This window comes from Sturnus vulgaris, chromosome 26, assembly GCF_052056855.1.
Source record: "Sturnus vulgaris isolate bStuVul1 chromosome 26, bStuVul1.hap1, whole genome shotgun sequence".
NCBI classification, from domain to species: domain Eukaryota; kingdom Metazoa; phylum Chordata; class Aves; order Passeriformes; family Sturnidae; genus Sturnus; species Sturnus vulgaris.
The window spans coordinates 4,820,850-4,839,875 of NC_142268.1; the positions used below are offsets into that span (position 1 = coordinate 4,820,850).

At 64.3% G+C, this 19,026-nt stretch overlaps 1 protein-coding gene across 4 annotated transcripts in view; it reads left to right on the forward strand.

The window, feature by feature from the left end:
• The window catches only part of NFIC (nuclear factor I C), a 44,488-nt gene that overhangs the window by 17,630 nt on the left and 7,832 nt on the right, over positions 1-19,026 (forward strand). For 2 of the 4 annotated variants that reach the window (XM_014884406.2, XM_014884405.2), the window contains exons 2-10: positions 1,081-1,612; positions 11,507-11,578; positions 12,092-12,166; positions 12,303-12,426; positions 12,948-13,072; positions 14,712-14,840; positions 14,955-15,139; positions 16,574-16,733; positions 18,319-18,404. In XM_014884406.2, the coding sequence (XP_014739892.2) occupies positions 1,081-1,612; positions 11,507-11,578; positions 12,092-12,166; positions 12,303-12,426; positions 12,948-13,072; positions 14,712-14,840; positions 14,955-15,139; positions 16,574-16,733; positions 18,319-18,404 (1,488 nt within the window). The remainder of the gene's footprint in view (positions 1-1,080; positions 1,613-11,506; positions 11,579-12,091; positions 12,167-12,302; positions 12,427-12,947; positions 13,073-14,711; positions 14,841-14,954; positions 15,140-16,573; positions 16,734-18,318; positions 18,405-19,026) is intronic. The other 2 variants (XM_014884407.2, XM_014884408.2) reach the window with 2 other exon arrangements.

Genomic DNA, 19,026 nt, shown 5'->3' on the forward strand with positions numbered 1-19,026 from the left:
CTCAGAGCAGCCCTTGCCCTTGGCACCCTCCCTAGGCATGACCCTGTGGCATGGCAGCGGCAGTTGTAACCAGCCACCCCCCTCTCAGCCCTAACACATTGCAGCAGGAATCCAGCTGAGCTCCTTCCTCCTCCTTCTCCCCACAGTCATGAGGGACCCCAAGGGCCAAATCCTGCCCTTGGGGACCAGCTTGGTGCTGCCCTGGCTGCACACGGGGATGTTCAATCCTCTGCCTGCTGCTTCCCAAGCTGTGCTGCTCGTCACCAGGAAGGCTCCCAACACCTTTCCATCCCATGGTGGGGTTGTGGGCCCCCCAGCCAGGAAGCACTGATTTTCCAAATTGGAAAAAAAAAATGGGATGTGGGAAGGAGGGGCCAGGGAGGGGGATGCATTTTCCTTGTTTTCTTTTTGGGGCTGGACTCATCCAGCAGCGCTCACCAAATGGAAAAAGGCAGTCAGAGCACGCCTTGTGTGCCGGGCCAGGCGCCAGCTGCCGGGTTGGCTGCAACTGGGGCAAACTGGGGGAGTTTCCCACTGGTCCAGAGGGAGTGGAGAGGCACCCACAGCTCGAGCGGGAGCACCCGGCATGCTGCAGGCATGGGGGACACGGCACTGGGGTGTTGTGGTCTGGCAGCGCCTGACGCCAGCACAGCGACTCCGGTGGGCACAGTGTCAGCTGGGATTTCAGGTGGGATTTCTGCACCCGCTGTGAGTGGATCCTGGCACGCAGATCCTGCAAAGGGGAGGTGCTGCTGAGGTGGCCGACCTTGTGCAGGTGCCTGTCCCCTGCCGCACTGGCTCCAGTACTGCCCAGCCACTCCCTGCAGGTTGTTGGCCTGGGAAAATTGCTGCCAGTGGGATTTACGGAGGTCTGCTGGAATGGGGATAACCTCGCTATGTGGTGAGAGGATCCCCATCCCTGGTGAGCATGTGCCTCTGCCACAGCTTTTTCTTCTGGTTGCACTGGGACACAGCCCAGTGGGAATGAGCCTGTCAGGTCCCCAGGGCTCCACAGCCACCCCGGGAGGGGGCTTGGAGGGACTCGGCCAGGAGTGACCCCCTGTCCCTCTGCTCCCACAGGATGAGTTCCACCCCTTCATTGAGGCGCTGCTCCCCCACGTCAGGGCCTTTGCCTACACCTGGTTCAACCTGCAGGCCCGCAAGCGCAAGTACTTCAAGAAGCATGAGAAGAGGATGACAAAGGATGAGGAGAGGGCAGTGAAGGACGAGCTGCTGAGCGAGAAGCCGGAGGTGAAGCAGAAGTGGGCCTCGCGCCTCCTGGCCAAGCTGCGCAAGGACATCCGGCCCGAGTGCCGCGAGGACTTCGTCCTCTCCATCACGGGCAAGAAGCCCTCGTGCTGCGTCCTCTCCAACCCCGACCAGAAAGGCAAGATGCGCCGCATCGACTGCCTGCGGCAGGCGGACAAGGTGTGGCGGCTGGACCTGGTCATGGTCATCCTCTTCAAAGGGATCCCGCTGGAGAGCACCGACGGCGAGCGCCTGGTCAAGTCGGGCCAGTGCACCAACCCCATCCTCTGCGTCCAGCCCCACCACATCAGCGTCTCTGTCAAGGAGCTCGACCTCTACCTGGCGTACTTCGTCCGTGAGAGAGGTGGGTGCTCGTCTGCCTGCAGGGCAGAGCCTGGCTGTGCCCTGCCACAGCCAGCTCCGGGGAATTTGTTTTGTTTTAGCTTTCTCCCCCCATGTCCCATCCCCATCTCCAGCTGAGGACACTGTTCCCAAACACCTTTCCCGTTGCAGACCTTGCAGTTCTTCCCTCTCTCCAAACTGCTTCTCGGGTGGATGCCCCCCACCCTGGAGGGTGCCCCTCTCCTCCAGCCAGGACTGGTCCCAGCCTGCCCCTGAGCGGAGGGAGCAAAGGTCCTTGAGGATGCTCCTATCTCTGGGCATTCCCAGCATGGAGTTCTGGGGGTTAAACCCAGAGCTAACCCCACATCCTGCACCTAGCTGGGGAGAGTGGGTGGGCAGCCTGGGCAGGGAAGGGGCAGCCTGTTCTTGGTGCATCCCCAAGGGCTGGAGCTAGGGGAGGTCCAGCAGTGCCCATTGGCCGTGGACTATGGTGCCAGCCCCTCGATGCCAGAGAAGGCGCAGGGCAGCAAGGCCGGCTGAGGAGAGCACAGCAAAAACGTTGGTGGGGGCAGCTCCTGCTGTGCCCTGAGGGGATGCTGGTCCTGGCCCTTCACCTGCCTAGGGGTGCCATGGACTTGCTGGGAGAACTGGCTGTTTTCATTGTAGCAAGGAGGGTCAAACCTGCTCTCAAAGCCATCAGTGAAAAGGGGGAAATTGAGTCACGGTGTGCAGCACAGGCAGCAGGTCTCAGTTTGGGTCCCTGAGCCATTGTCCTCGCCACCAGCTCATGTCACCTCCTCACATGCTGGGAAGGGGAAGCTCTTGAGTAGGTATTTTACCTGGCCAGGTTTGCTGTCCCCGGCTGGTGACATACTGGCACGGACACCCTGCCAGCAGCTCGGGTCCCCCACAGACCCTGCCACCCCCCAGCATCCCCAGGTGTGTGAGGAGCCAGAGTAGATCCTGTGTGTTCTTGGGTGAGGGCTGGGCTATTGCACAGGACTGCTTCACAGACAGGAGGGTCTAGCACTTTGCAGCCCTGAGGGTGATCAAGGCGTTCATGGCCACCTCTGGCCAAGCCAGGCTACCCAGGTGTGCGGGGGTGACAGGATATCGGTCTCCTCCTGGCAGCAGCTCCTGCCCGTGCCCACAGCACTGGGTGATGTCCCCTGGTCCCGTGAGCCCACTCTCATCAACACCACGGCAGGGGGAACGTGGGACTGGCCAGAACCCAGGGACAGACAGTGACACCACAGAGGCCACCGTGGTGCCAGCAGTGCCAGCAAATCAGATGCCATTTGTTGTTAATCATGGTGGGCACATGCTCTGCCCAGCCATCCGTGGGATATGCTGGGTGTCACTGGGGAAACTGAGGCAGGGCGGGCATGTGACCTCCCTCACTACCAAGGGGAGGGGTTTGGCAGGGCTACCAGTTCCTCGTGGCATTGGGGAAAAGCAGGGCACAGCCTCCAGCAGGGAATAGCCAGGGCCAGATGCTGCCCCAGGGCCCAGGTGGGACCCTGTGTTGGTGTGGGGTACACACACGGTTGCACACACGTGTGTGGCCAGGACCTGCCTGCCCTGCCGTGTCTCTGGTGTGTGAGCACGTGCTGCCAGCACCCGTGCCCATGCACGTGCCTCGCCCGCTCCAGGGCACTGAGGGACCCAAGGAGGCCTGGCACCGCCAATTCCCAGTGGGCACTGGGAGGGGTGGAGGGCTCTGCTGAGACTGGGGTGGTCCAGGGTGCAGGCTGGGGGCTGTGGGTGTCCTGTGCACCTGGGGAGGGAATGGGTTGTCATATACTGGGCTGAACCAGGGTGCTGCATGCTGTGTTGGGGGCACCCTGTACTGACTGGGAGGCCGTTGCTGCATACTGGGCTGGACTGGGGGCACACTGTGCTGGTTCAGCTGGAGCTATAGTGTCACACTGGGCTGGAGTACCCTGGACTGGGCTGAACTGGGAGCACCCCGATGCTGGACTGGGAGCCGTACAGTGGCCAAGCTGAAGGCAGGGGCCAGGACCCCCCAACATCTGCAATGGGGTCCCCATTGCATCACTGGGGTGCTGTGCTGGCAGTTTCCCTGGCCATGCTGTGTCCAGCTGCTGTCCCCGGGAGGTGGCTGCCCCTCTGCAATCTCCACCCCTCCACCGGCGACCTTGACCCCAGTGTCTGGGTCCCCAGCAGCCGAAGTCACCTGACTGTCTAATTGGGAACACAGCGGCTGTAAATACTCTCTGATAAGGCCTGGCAGCCTCTCACTTTCACTGTTAAGGTCGCTCTGGCCCTAGTTAAGGGGGACCAGGATGGGCCAGGAGCAATAGCGTGGGACCCCTGGGGTGCTGCAGGGTGCTGAGCGGTGGGTGCTCAGCATGGCTCGGTCCCAGCCCACAGTGGGCATGTTCTGTCAAGCTGTGGCTGATGGGAGGGGTCTCTGGCCTCCCACCTTGGTAGGGAAACTGAGGCAGAGAAGAAGCCACCACACCGATGGGACCCTGCATGACACGGCCGGGCTGGTGACAGCACTCAAGGCGAGCTGGGGATCACTGTACCACAGCCTTGTGGGCTCAGAGAGCTTCTCTCTCCCCGACATGCTGCCCTCCTGCTCCCTCCTACCTGCTCCTGCCCGGCACACTGCCCGTTCCTACCTGCCCCCTCCTGCCTGATTCTGCCTCCTCCCTCCTTCCTGCTCCCTCCTGCCTGCCCGCTCCTGTCCTCTCCTGCCTCCTCTCACCTGCCTGCCCACTCCCCCGAGCAGCCCGCAGCATCGCCAGCCTCAAAGGCAGGGGCTGGGAGGGTCTGTCCCGCGCAGGCCCCCCCGGCCGGGCAGCGCGGGCTCCCCGCAGCCCCCGCGGCTCCCCGTTATCAGCCCGAGCACGTGCGCCGCTCTCCCCCGCCCCCGCCGCCGCTTTTGCCGGTGTCAGCACAATTTCCCAGCCGCTGCTCTGGCAACGCCGGGGAGGGGGGGGGGATGGAGGAGCCCCCAGCCCTGCGCTCCCCACCCGCGGTCTGGGGCAGCCTTGGCAGGGGCTGAGCGCCCGGACGTCGCCCCCAGGCCCACGCCAAAGGCGAGCTCTGACCCTCGGCTCGGAACCCTGTCCTCGGCTTTCCGTGCCGAGGGTGGGCAAACTGAGACACGACATGTGCCGGGCTGGGGGGAGGTCCCGTCCCAGCACTGCTGGCCCCAGGGGTGGCCGTGGGGTGCAGGCAGTGCTGGACGCCTGGATCCCAGGCGCCCAGAGCAGCACCGGCCCTGCTCCCATCCTGCACCCAGCCCTGTGACTGCCACCCCCGGTACCTTTGGGGCAGGATGGGTGCGGAATAGGAGCAGGGCTGGATGCAGGATGGGTGCAGAAAGGCAGGAGATGTGAGCAGGACTTGATGCAGGATGAGCGCTGGATGTGAGATGGGCTGCATGCACGATGGATGCAGGATAGGAACAGAGCTGGATGCAGGATGGGTGCGGGATGGGTGCGGGGCTGGGTGAGGGCTGGGCTGTGCACACCGCAGTGGGGGAGGGGACGGCGCTGCAGCCCAGAGCTGGGTGTGCGGCGGGGGGGGCGGGGGGGCTGGGGGGAGCTCGGAGGTCGCTGGTGAAAGTCAAAAGCATTGCAGTAAAATGGTAATCAATCTCCCCAGCCGATGGTGCCAGGACCTTCGGAGCATTACGGAGAGATTCCTCCCAGCAGCTCCCGTCAGCAGCAGCCAGTGGGGGGGGGGACGACAGTGCCCCCCTCCCTGCACCCTCCCACCAGTGCTCCCCACCTCCGTAGGCTTCCCTGCCCTCACCATTAGTGCCTCCATCCCTGCATCCCCGTCTATGCATCCCCCCATCCTTGTATCCCCATGCTGGTAGCTCCCATTCTTGGACCCCACCCCCTTCCCACCCAGGCTTCCAGAGCCGGGGAGAGGCAGAACAGGGTCACTGATGGCCCCTCACACTCTGTGAGGCTCTCTGCCCCCGCCCCCCGCCCCTCCAGCCATCATGCTCAGCGGGACAGGGGGTCGAGGCTCTGCCCTGCAGTGATCTTTTCTCGGCAGTGCCCCTTGGCTGAGCAGGGTGGGAGCAGATGGGTGCCCAGGGCATGCAGGCAGTGGGCCTCAGGATGGCATCGAGCTCCTGGCAGCCCTGGCCATGCCGCCGCCAGCGGACAGCACCTGGGGGGAGGCAGGGACCCCCGCGCTGCGCCAGCATCTGCGTCTCCCACCGCCTGGCAGCCCCTTATCTCCCCCCACCAGCCTCACCGCTGGGTGCGGGCGCGAGGCAGATGGCACCAATCTGCCGGGGAGCCCGTGCCAGGGCTCTCGTCCCAGGCGCGCTGCGGCCGTGCCAGGCCGGCCGTGCCAAGCGTCTGCTCAGCCCCTCCAGATGGAGGGGCAGGCGTTTCACCGGGCACCGCCGCTCCGCCAGCCCCCGCAAATATTTATCGCCAGGGTCGTGAGAAGATTGATGGGCTTCACAATATTTGGGATCTGCCATTCGCAGAGGTGGGCACCGGCGGGCAGGCGGGCTGGAGAACACCCCAGCACACAGATGAACACGGGCAAACCCTCCCGTTGTTCCTGGTATCTGTACTCCCAGTCAAACAGCCAGGGAGGCTGGGATCGCGGGGAACGAGGTAGGCAGAGCCCAGCAAGTCCAGGAGTAGAACCCCCGGGAAAGGGCACAAGGGTCCGAGAGAGCAGAAAATCCGCAGGCGCTGGATTCCTGTCCCCAGGGCTGCGTGCTGCAGAAGCGGGATGGGAGGGGGCTCCCCCAGGGTGCCACCCCTCCGCCACCCCTGTCTTCTGCAACGTCACTGCCCGGGGTCCCGCCGTTCCTGAGCCCGGCCTCGCTGCGAGCCTGGCGCTGGCACGGCCGGGGCGGTTTCCATGTGCTCGAGCTCTCCGGATCGATGTGCCGGCGACCTTGGGGAGGTCAGGGCTTCCCCGGCTCTCCCGCAGTGCGCCGAGCCGGCGGCGTGCCGGAGCCGGACGGCTTCCCCGCAGTGCCCGCTGCCAGCCCCGGCCTCGCGTCACCACTGAAGCGAGTTGTGCCGTGCTCAGCCCCGGCCGCGTGAGCGGTGCCAGCCGGGGACCTGGCACAGGGTGCCACGTCCTGTGCCGCCGGAGGGGACAAGGGGCCAGAGCTGTTCCGCGCACCGTTAGGCACCCGATGAATAAAAGATGAGCGAGCTCCTCTCACGAGCACCTGCCGTCCCCCGCCCTCGCCACCCGCCGTCCCCCCGCGCTGGCAAGCGCCGTGCCCTCCCCGGGGCCGCAGTTGCCATCCTGGCCGGGTGCCCGGCTTCGTGCTGCGCTGGCAAGGGACAGCTGGGGCGGCAGATGCCCACGGTGCTCCCTCCCGCCCGTGGCCGCGGGAGGCGGGGGGAACAGACGCCGGCAAGCCTCCGATGTGCCCCTACACCCCCGATCAGGGTTGGCACTGTCAGTTGGGGCATGGGGACGGTCCCCTATGACATTGGCCCCTGCACCGGGGTCTTGGCCAGTCCTGGGGAGGGCTTGAACCTGCCGCCTCAGCCCTACGTGGTGGTGATGCAGGGGCCAGTTTTGGGGGATCATCGGAGGGGCCGTGGCAGGGGTCCATCGGACGCGGGGGGGAGGCAGGCTGTGCTGGGGGTTCTGCCACGGGGCTGGGATTGGTGGGGCAGCAAGATAGTGGCAGCATATTTCCCTTTCCCTGTCCCTTTTCCTTTCCCTTTCTCTCCACTTTAATTTCTTCCTTCCTTTCTCCCTTTCTCCCTCCCTGCCTTCCTTTCTCTCCTTTCTCTCTCCCATCCGTCTCTCCTCTCTCCCACCCCCTCCCTGCAGCTGCACCCCCAGGTGCCCCCAGCCCAGGGCACAGGGGCTGGATGCCAGCACCCCGCAGGGGAGAGTCCCAGGGAAGGGGGGGGGGGGGGGTGGTGCTCAGCCTTCCCTTTGTCTGTCCCACTCTCCCCATCTCTTTCCCCGCTGCCATCTGTCCCCGCTCGCCTCCGCGGGCGCCGGCAGCCCTGGACGGAGCCCAGGCCTGGCAGGGCTGAGCGAGGGGGCGGTCGCGCCGCCCGCCTGGGGGGGTTCCCCCCGGCCGCTGCCATCGCCCCGTGCCGGCCGGGGTCGGCCGAGGACAAACCCGCGCTCCCAGCGCCGCTCGCTCGCAGCCGCCGGCCAACGTGCTCGCGCCTCCCAGGCTCCCGCCCGGGCCAGCTGGCCGCGGCCGGCGTACGTGGCAGCGGGGCGCGTCCGTCCCCCCCGCCACCGCCACCGCCCCGCCACCTCGGGGGATGCCTCCGGCCAGGATCTCCCCGGGGCTTCGCTCAGCAGGGTTAGGAGAAGCTGCCGCCCCCGCAGCGTTCGTGGCGAAGGCCCAGCAAAGCCGCCTCGCCCCGCAGCGCTGCGGGCATGGCGGGGGGCGCCGCGGGCGGGGCGTTCTGAGGAGCGTGGAGGGGGGACCCGCGCCCCGGCGCGCCGACCGGCCCGGCTCAGCCAGGATTTACCCGGCACACGCGGCGGTTCAGGGTATTATATAAAGGAGGTTACACAAGCAGGACTGTTCCGGGTTTATGTAAGGGCCACCCCAGCCTGGCGGCAGGGGGATGGACAATGGGACGGGCAGTGCCGCTCGGACCTGGGGGTCGCTGTGAGACCGGGATGAGGAGTTCTAGGGGTCTGACAGAGCAAATCACAGCCTCCCACAGCCTCGCTCGCCCCAGCCCTTGCAGCGGGATCTCCCCCACGGCACATGGCTCCCTCTGGTCTCCAGAGGTCTTCCATCCTGACCAGGCTGTTCACTCTGGGCCCTATTAGTCCACGCTGTAGCCATGGACAGACGGAGGAGTGCAGTGACACCTGAAGAGGTGCTGGGGCTGTGTGGCCACGGAACATGAGGCAGGGGGGCATTTTTCCCCCACAGCCAGCCCCAAGGGAAACTGAGGCACGGGGCAGAAGCCTGCAGGCAGCAGTGCTGAACCTTCGGCTGGAAGAGCTGGGGAAGGAGGAAGGCTGCTGCCCTCCATGGGGGGCTGGGACTGTTCATACCGGCGCCAGCAGCTCCCCCAGCACCCGGCGTCCTGCAGCCTCTGCGCCTGCGCCCGCGCCGTTGCCGGTAACACCGTGCCCTGTTACCGTCAGCGCTCGGGCACCGAGCCAGGGCTCTCCCGCAGCTGCGCCAGCCCCGGGGGGCACCCGGCCTGCAGTGACACCCCCCGGGGCCGGCCCTGCTGCCCGGAGGTCGTTCCCACGCGCTAGGACCGCGGGCGGGTGTCGCCGTGGGGCCCGGGGGCACCGCGCCAGCCAGCGGGGCCGGGGTGCGGGATCCGTAATTCAATGGGTGGCACGGGGCCAGGCTGCCAGCGCGGCCCGGAGCCCAGGCAGCCCGCACCCCCCCGGGCACACTCTTGGCTATTTTTAAAAGAGATTGGATCGACCTGTTTGGGCACTGAACACTCCTCTGCCTCGCCGGAGACGACCCTGGCACTGAGCCCCCTCCCCCCTGAGCTCCGCACAATGTGGCAGCAGGACCAACACCCACCTCCATTGCCCATCCCAGCCCTCCTAGGGGGTGTGGAGGCCGCAGGATCAACGAAGCAGTGGGGGCATGGGGAGCTTTACAGGCTTTTTTTGTCCTCTCTGGTGCAGTTGAGCCATTTGTTGGGTCCTGGATTTGGAGTCTCCCCAAAACACCCCTTGTGGGGAAGCGAGGCCCGTGAGCCCAGGGCTCCCTTCGCCATTTTAGCGCGCCAGCCGGCGCAGGCGGCCGTCACATGGCGGTGAGAGCAGCGCTTGGCCCGGCCACCCCGCGCCGAGGAGGCAGCCAGAAATCTGCTGGCGAGCTCGCCTGCCCAGCCCCGGGGAGCGCCGGGGGTACCGAGCCTGCGGCCCCGGCCTCGCACCCCCTGCCTTCATCAGCCCGGACACGAGCCTGCTGGGAGGGGCTCGCCCTGCTGACAAACCCGAACCCAGGAAAGTCCCGGGTGCTCCTTGGGCTGCGGTGGGTGCAAACAGAGGACTCGGTTTGAGAGCAGGCCCCAAAGAGTCCCTTAGGAACAGGGGTCGGTGAGGTGGCATTGGCGGTGCTGGGTCAGGGTGGGGGACATGGGGCCCAGCCAGGGGGCACCCAGGGGGCACCCAGGGCTACTGATGGCTCTCCTGGGTGCCCTGGGGGAGCAGGGACCAGGCTGGGGTGGTTTGGTATGGGCAAAGGTCCATGTGGGGCACCTCAGGACGAGCAGTGGTGGGGGCCCCTGGGCTGAGCCAAGGGCTGTGTGGGCACCTCAGAGGTACCAGGCGAGGGCATGGCCCGGGGGGCTGAGCATCCTAGAGTTGGGCAAGTGAGTGCCATCTGGGAGGCAAGTGGGGTCCCAGAGAGCCCTGAGGCCACGGTGGGGGGCTGTGACCACCAGCCTCCGTCCCGCGCCTTGGCTGGGCTCCACCACTAACCACTTCCAGAGCCGCCGCCAGATTTGTTGTTTTTAGAGGCGAGGAGGGGCCGTGTCCGGCCACGCGGTGCCCGTGGATGCACGGGGGGTCCCCACAGCCACTCCCCTGTCCCAGCTGGTTTGTGCCCCACTCACTCCCCCACGCCCCAATACTTGGGCACGCAGCTGCTTCAAAATGGGGGAATAGGGTTAGAAAAAGAGAAACGGAGAGAAGGGAAGGAAAAAGCCCTGCACCCGTCTCCAGGGGGAGTTTCTGCTCCCTAAAATGGCTGCCTGGAAGGAGCCAGGGGTGCAGGCACAGTGGGGCTGGCGGTGCTGAGGAGCATCAAGGCAGGATGCCATGGGGCTGCCAGCATGGTGCCAGGCTGGCACAGGATGGGTGGAGGGGATGGCAGCAGCTGAGCAGGGAGACAAAATGGCTGATTTGTCATCACCGTTGAGCAGTCCCGGGGGGTATGGGCACAAGGGGTGTCAGGCTGGGACGTGGCACAGTCCTACTGCCCCCATGGATAATCTGCCTGGTGGTCAGCACACAGGGGTGTCAGGGTGGGGCGTGGCATGGGGCCCACATGGATAACTTGCCCAGCCAAGAATAACCAGTCTGGGAGCCACATGTGAGTGCAAGAGACTCGAGGAGAAAGGAGAAGAAAAACAGGGAAAAAGGAAAAATCCCAAGGCAGACACATGGGCTGGCAGTGGCAACTGCGTAGTTTTAATGGTGTTTTTGGATTGTCTCAACCCTTTCCTGATATCTGCCAAGACTGCCAGAGAGAAATGCCGAAGGCCAAAGGGTGGGAGGAGGAGGAGAATGGAGAAGCAGGGGGAAGAAAGAGTATGGGGAGAAATATATGGCAAAAGTTATGGAAGGGCTTTGGGAGCAGCCAGGTGAGGAAGGATGCTCCTGGCTGCAGTGTCTGGGCTGTGCCAGGCTGTGCCAGGGCCACTGAGGTCAGCATCTGAGCTGGGATATTTTTAGCCAAGAGGGAGCAGGGCCGGACGGGGCTCCAGGGGCCAGAGCAGGTGCTGCCCCAAGCCCTGGTGCCCTGCAGGAGATGAGCAGAGGCAGGACAAGGTGCCACAGGTTATGCCATGCTGTGGTGACACTGCCTGGTGGGGCAGCACTGGCTCACGGATGTGGCTGGAGCGAGGAGAGGAGATAGGAGTTTGGAGGAGGGCCAGGTGACCATCACCCAGCCCAGTCCTGGGGGATCCCCTCCTCCAGGGAGCAGTGCCCAGATCCTGCTCCTGTCGCTGTCCCTGCTCCTGTCACTGGCAGGGAGGGCAAGGGGGGCTGGTTGGTGACTGTTCCTCAGGGACTGGGAACATGCCAGCTTGGTGGCAGCCCTGCTGCGTAGTGAAAGCTACTGGGCAGCCTATGCCTCAGTTTCCCCCAGCTGAGCAACAAGGGGGCAGTCAGCTGGTGGGCAGCCCTGGCGCCCAGCAGCATGGAGGCTGACACTGGCACGGGGGGCTCACCCTTCTGGATTTTCCTCTTGCAGATGCAGAGCAGAGCAGCAGCCCCCGGACAGGCATTGGCTCGGACCAGGAGGACAGCAAACCCATCACGCTGGGTGAGTGCAGATGCAGCAGGCAGGGCTTGGGCAGAAGGACAAGGGACACCCCAGCCTGTCCCCAGGCTCCCTGCCATGGCAAGGGAGGGGGCCCATGACACATAGTCAAGCTGCCTGTGCCACAGCTCTGGTGTTCCCCAGCCCCAGCCAGCCACTGCCTGGCCCCTGCAATGAGCTGGGCATAGCCTTAGCCTGGTCCTACACCCAGCAGAGTCCCACTGAGGCCACAGCCCTTGGAGACAGCAGCTGCCATGGAGGTCCCATGGTGGGGGTGCAGCCCCAAGCCCTGCCAGCACTCTCAGCCACAGGGAAACTGAGGCACTGAGCAGGTCCAGGGCATCTTCAGCAGAGGGAGCCAGTTGGAGTGCTGTCTTGCTGGAGCAAGGAGTGGAGTGGAGGCTGAGGAGAGGGACTGAAGGGGATTTGAGGTGCCTTCAAGCATCATCACAAGGCAATTCAGGATGGGAGGGGTGGTCCTATTGCTCCCTCAGTGTGCCCTCCTCTTTCCTGCAGATTCGACAGACTTCCAGGAAAGCTTCGTCACCTCGGGGGTGTTCAGTGTCACCGAGCTCATCCAGGTGTCCCGAAGTGAGTGTGACTGTGATACCACAGCCCAACCCTCGTCTGCCTGGGCACAGCAGAGTCCCAACAGCCCCCCCACCCCACAGTGGGCTGGGGCTCCCCTCCCCACCAGGCCCCCCTGACCCCCCCTCTCTCCCTGCAGCACCAGTGGTGACGGGCACAGGGCCAAACTTCTCCCTGGGGGAGCTGCAGGGCCACCTGGCCTATGACCTGAACCCCTCCAGCACCGGCATGAGGAGGACACTGCCCAGCACCTCCTCCAGCGGGTAGGTGTCACCAGGGCTGTGCCAGGGCGGTGCTGGGGCCGGCCTGAGCATGGCCATGGGGAAGGCAAGGGGCTGCCAGATCCTGCCACGGGCTGGCACTGAACCATGACAGACTGGGAGAGCTGGGAGTGCTCACCTGCAGAAGAGAAGGCTCCGGGGAGAGCTGAGAGCCCCTTGCAGGGCCTAAAGGGTCTCCAGGAGAGCTGGAGAGGGACTGGGGACAAGGCATGGAGGGACAGGACACAGGGAATGGCTTCCACGGCCAGAGAGCAGGGCTGGATGGGATATTGGGAAGGAATTGTTCCCTGGGAGGGTTGGCAGGGCTGGCACAGGGTGCCCAGAGCAGCTGTGGCTGCTCCTGGATCCCTGGCAGTGTCCCAGGCCAGGTTGGACATTGGTGCTTGGAGCAGCCTGGGACAGTGGAAGGTTTCCCTGCCATGGCAGGGGTGGCACTGGATGGGCTTTAATGTCCTTCCAAGCCCAAACTAGTCTGTGATTCTGTGACCCTTCCCTGTGCCCAGGAGCAAACGGCACAAGTCAGGGTCCATGGAGGATGACATAGACACCAGCCCTGGAGGCGAGTACTACACCTCCTCCAACTCCCCTACCAGCAGCAGCCGCAACTGGACAGAAGACATGGAAGGGGGTAGGTGTCACCTCCCTACCAGTGCCCTGGGGCCCCCATCCTGCTCCCAGCATTCTGCAAACCACTGCCAGAACCCCCTGTGACCATCGTGACTGTCCGTGCCCGGTGTCCCTTCAGGTCACAGGTCACACTGCCTGTGGGGGCTGCAGTGCCACCCTCAAGTCCCCCAGAACATCCCTGCTGCTTTTCCATGGGGTCTGTGAGGGGTCTGCTAAACCCCCCTGATTTAGGCACAGGCTCTCCATAGGTGCCCAGGTGTGTCTGTGGCCCCCCACTTTGGGCAGGGCTCTGTGGGGGCTGCGGTGTTGTTATAGGGACCTCCATTTCAACACGGGCCCTCTCTGTAGGGCCAAGCCGGCCTCCAGCCCCACGCCTGGTTCCACAGCCCCACACCAACCTGTCCCAGCCCCAAGTCAGCTCCCCCATCACTGTGGACAGCTTTCTGGCTTGGTGTTTTTTTTCCCTTTCCTGTCTAGACAAGCCCCAATTAGCTGTTCATTAAGAAAGGGGGGGCTGAGCTAATTAAAGCGATGCTGCAGGGCTGGCACAGCAGCTCCCACACCCCGAGGTGCAGGCGAAGAAGCTGCTCCTCTTCCTCCTCCCCTGGCTGTTCTCCTGCCTTCTTCAGCAGTGGAGTGGGCTCCACACCAGCCCCCTAGCCCTGCCAGAGTCTGGGAGTGCCCAGCTAGAGGGCTGGGGGCATTGATCCTGTTGGAAGGAGGTTTGAGGGATGCAGGTCCAGCCCCCAAACTGTGTCCCGTGTGTGTAGAGACTGTGCCCCATCCTGCCCCATGGGGCTGGTGCATGGGGGGTCCTCGGGAAAGTGCAGCCCCCTCCCCAAAATGGTAGAGGGAGGAAGGAGGGAGCTGTGCCAGGGCATCTGTCCCCTGCATCTGTGGCCTGACCCGGGCAGGGGTGAGGGTGGCTGGCGGGGGAACTCTGGTGGCGGTGGGGGGGCTTGGCAATCCTGTACAGGATGTTCTGGGAAATCCTTCTAACGCCCGGCTGAGAAAGGCTAAACCCATTACTAGGCCCGGGCCAAATGGCCAGAGCTAAAGGATTAACATGCCTGCCAACCCCCCCGGCTCAGCCCTATGCCCTGGGGTGGCCTCGGGGACCTGGGCAGCTGCTGCTTCCAGAGGTCTCTGGGGAGGCCACCCCCATGCTGGCACCTCTCTGCCTCCCCAGGAGCTCCTGTAGCCCCCAGCCCCATGTGCCAGGCGAGGTGGGTGCCATGTTGGAGCTACAGGGTCACAGTGGCACCCGTGAGGTCACCCACTTCTGCCACCATTGTGGGACACACATGCACAGAGCTGTGTGAACTCATATGCACACACCTGTAGGAACACACACCTGTGTGCAGGTGTGCATGTACACACACACACAGGTACACAGAGCTGTGCTGGTACAACACATACACACATACACACACATTCGTGCATACAAGTGCCCACACAGGCGCACACCCTCCTGCTGGTGCACACACACGCTCATACCACCACCCTCCCCACGCCCACCCTGACCCCGGGGTGCCCCTTGCCCCGGAATGAGCTTTCCCAACACTGCACTGAGATGGCAGCAGCCACATGGGATTTGGGGTCCCACGGCAGGTCCTGACGTTGCACCCCGCTTTCCCCAGGCATCTCCCCCACCGTGAAGAAGACAGAGATGGACAAGTCCCCCTTCAACAGCCCATCACCCCAGGACTCCTCGCCCCGGCTGAGCAGCTTCACACAGCACCACCGTCCCGTCATCGCTGTGCACAGTGGTGAGTGTCCTGCCGGGGAAACGGAGGCACCGAGTGAGCGCTGAGCGGTTGGGGGACTGGGGCAGCCACTAGCTAGTGACACAGGTGTGTGTCCTCTTTTGCTGCCGCCCACAGGTATCGCCCGAAGCCCGCACCCATCGTCTGCGCTGCATTTCCCCACCACCTCCATCCTTCCCCAGACGGCCTCCACCTACTTCCCGCACACGGCCATCCGGTACCCGCCTCATCTCAACCCGCAGGACCCGCTCAAAGATCTCGTCTCGCTGGCCTGCGACCCGTCCAACCAGCAGCCCGGACCGGTAAGGACGCAGCCCTGTCCCTGCACCCATCGATCGCCTTGCCGTGGGCACCGGGGGCTGCTGCCAGCCGGGCTGCCCGAGGAGAGTCCCCTGCACCGGCACCGCCGCCTTCACCTCTGCCGCCGCACGGGGGGGTCGGGGTCTTCTGGTGGCACTGGGGGTGTGTTTGTTCTCTGGGGCTGAGCTCCAGCCGTGCCGTGCGTTGGTTCGGGAGCGCTGCTGCGCCGGCTCTGTGTTGGCACCGCGTGTCTGCGGCGATGGAGGTGCCGTGCCCCAGCTCAGCGCGGGGCACCGCGGGTGTTGGGGTGCCGGGGCTAAGCCGTCAGCCGGAGCTGGGGTGTTTGGGGAGCGAGGTGTCTGCCATGGTGTGTGACCACCTCCTGGAGTCACTGTCCGCCAGCGTGTCCAGGAGAGTGATGGGCTTGACGTGCCCCATCCACCTGCAGAGCCAGGGTGACCCATCAGCTCCTCACTGTACCCGTGTCCCCAGTGTCCCCACAGCAGTGGCAGAGCCACACTGTGCTGCTGTGGACCTTCCCTTGCCACAGCGCCCTGCACCCCCGTGCACCCAGTGCATCTCACAGATATGGGACCCCACACACCCACACACCCAGCACCCCACACCCCATGCTCCCATCACCAAACAACCTCTCCAACCAGCACCGTGCACACGCAGCACCCAGTGCATGCAGCACCCAAACCATCACGCCATACACCCAGCACCCCAACACACAGCACATCCCACACCACCAGCAACCCAACACACAGCACGCCCCACATCACCAGCACCCCACACACCCCATGAAGGACACCCTTCATACCCAAAGCCAGCACCTAAAGGCAGAGCCTGGGAGTGTTCCTGCTTCCATACTGTCCTGTGCCCCACTTTGTCCTCCCAGATGCAGAGCTCTTGGGGAGCCTCTCTGACCTCTGCCCACCATTTGCCTATATCCCCTCACTCGCAGGGCCTGATGCCAGGGTGAGGGGCATGGCCACTGTTCCCCTATGCAGTGGCTCAGTGCTGGGCTGATGGACACCAGATCAAGAGCAGTCCATGGCCGGGTTGGGCACGGAGCACTGGTGCAGGAGCCTTTGGAGGCTCTGGGTGCCCCTGCCCCTCCAGGGAGTGCTTCAGAGACTCCCTCCTGTAACTGTAGAGAGGAGTCCCTGGCTCCAGCGTGCGTCACTGTGGGTTATGACCCCCATAGGGCATGTTCTCCACAGCCCCCCAAATCCCTCCTGTCCCGCCGTCGTTTCCTGCCTGCTGCCAACGCCGACCGTTCAGGGCTGCTCTGAGACCCAACAAACTCATGTCCACAGTGAGGGACACCCCGTGCCTGTGCCAGCGGTGTCCCCGGGGCTCCCCGGCCGTACGGGTGTGCGCGTGCATCCTAATGGCTTGTGCTGTTTGTTTTTTGTCTGTGTTGTCCCCAGTTAAATGGAAGTGGTCAAGTGAAAGTGCCCAGCCACTACCTGCCCACGCAGATGCTGGCGCCGCCACCTCCCCCCGGCATGCCCCGCTTGGCCGTCTCTCCTGACACCAAATCCACCACGACAACTTCCGAGGGAGGGACGACCTCGCCGACATCACCCAGTAAGCACCCGCGGCGCCCACCCTGCTCCCCGGCCCGGCTGGCCCCCTCCTCTCGCAGCCCCCCAGGGTGCCCCCCGTCCCGGTGCTGGGGGGATGTTGGCGGAGGTGGCCTCCCCGCAGCCGGGGAGAGGGCGGCAGCTGGCACGCCATGAGTTTGCTGGGTCTCAGGCAGGTCGGAGTGGACAGGGTTTGGGCGCGTGGTTGCTGAGCCAGGGGGTCATGTGCTGGTCCCAGGGACCAGCTTGAGCCCCTTGCTCCTTCGAGCGTGAGTGGAGCTGTGGCAGGGCTCCCCAAACGAGTGTCTTGCCCAGACCCTTGGTGTGGGCAGTGTTGTGGGGGAGGCTGCAGTCTCTCTGTATCTGTTTATCCCACCGTGGTGGTTGTGCTGCTGGGGACAGGGACCAGCTAGCACGCGGGTGGCACTGGGACCAGGGACAGTGTGCCTGGTGCGTTGTGTGGGCCGTCATACTCTTGCTGCCATGGAGATCCTTGGCGCCGGGGATTCTGGTCTTATTGGGGTTGTGAAGTGACACCAGAGCAGAGACTGTGTGGGTCTCCCAGAGCCCTTGGCAGGTGGCACCTGGGATCATTGTTAGCACTGGTGGCTGACAAACTCTTTGCCCTCCACTCCACCTCAGGGGCCATAAGTGCCTTGGCCAGAGAGAGTTTTGGGTGCTGGGCCCCACTGCCAGAGGGGAGCTGGTGTCACCCCAGACTGGCACGGGGGTGTGTGCTGCAGTGGTGGGACACTGTCCCATCACCACACTCTGTGACAGGGTTGTTCCTGTTCCCATCCTGCTGTAACCCATGGGACATGGTACCCCAAGTGCCATTTCCCCACACAGTCAAGCCCTGCCTGATGGAGCTGTTACCCTATCCCTGGGTAATGGGCCAAGGCTGATTGCCAGCAGCTGGTCAGCAGGTTTGGAGATCCCATGGCATGGAGAAGCCAAAGCCTGGACAATCTGGAGGGGACGGCATGGGATGGCATGGGGTGGCCTGGCTGCTAAAGGGGTCACAGCCTTGGGGAGGGACAGAGGAGTGCAAGTTCCTGCAGGCTCAGGGAAGGATGCGTTAGGAGGACACTAGCTGTCTCCAAGGGGTGCAGCTGGTTCCAAATCCCTCGTTCCCCTTACCAGCACTCTGCTTCCAGCAGGGCTGAACCCAGAAACTCAGCACGGCTGGAGGTCCCACTGCTGGACCCCTAGCTGAGGGATGGAGGTGGCAGCAGGGTGACGTGGCCAAGTGGAGTCGGTGGCTGTCATTGTTCTCCCTGTGGCAGCTGAGCTCCGGAAGCCGCAGCGCGGGCACAGCCGGGAGCACCATCTGCGCCTCCACCCCGGGGCACTTCGCCCCCCCAGCCTCGCACGGGTGGTACCGTCCGAGCACAGCACCCCTGGGTGCAGCACCCCGGGCTCCAATCACCTGCCATCAGGTCACAGCCAGGGACGTCACCCGCTCACCAGCGCCGGGTGCCAGGGTGCTCCGTTCCAGCAGTGCCAGGGAGAGGGCCGGGCCTGGCCCCGGGGGGGACAATGGCAGTGCCACCCGCAGCCCCGTTAATGAGCTCTCGTTTGTTCCCCAGCCTACTCTGCACCAGGCACGCCCCCTGCGAACCGTTCCTTCGTGGGATTAGGACCAAGGGATCCTGGGAGTATCTATCAGGCACAGGTGAGAGCGGGGATGCTGCTGGGGGGACCCTCCTGCCCTCACCCCGGGCATCCTCGCCATGGCATCACCATGGGCATCGCCGTAGGCATGGCCAGTGCTGGCATCACCATCGTAGCTGTCGCTGATGTGACATTGCTGATGTGGGCATCCCCGCCATGGTGCTCCTGCCGTGGCATCACTGCCATGGCATCGCTGCTGAGGGCATTGCCACCATGGCATCACTGCCATGGGCCTTGCCACCATGGCATCACCGCCTTAGCATTGCTGCCATGTTTATTGCTCCAGCTAGGCATTGCTGCTGTGGGCACTACCATGGGTATCGCCACTGTGGCATCACTGCCATGGGACGTTGCTGTGGATGTAACCTCCATGGCCATCACTGCTGTGGCCTTGCCACCTTGTCTGGGGCCATGAGGGGTGTCACCACTGCCGTGGGCATTGCCACCACTGGCATGGCCACTGCAGAGAGTGAATTGCTGTTGTGGATGTTCCTGCCATGGAATCATTGTCATGGGTGTTGCTACTGTGAGCGATACCACTTTGGGCACCACTGCTGTGTACATCACCGTTGTGGGGTTATTTCCATGTGCAATGCCACCATGGGCATCACCAGCCCGGCACT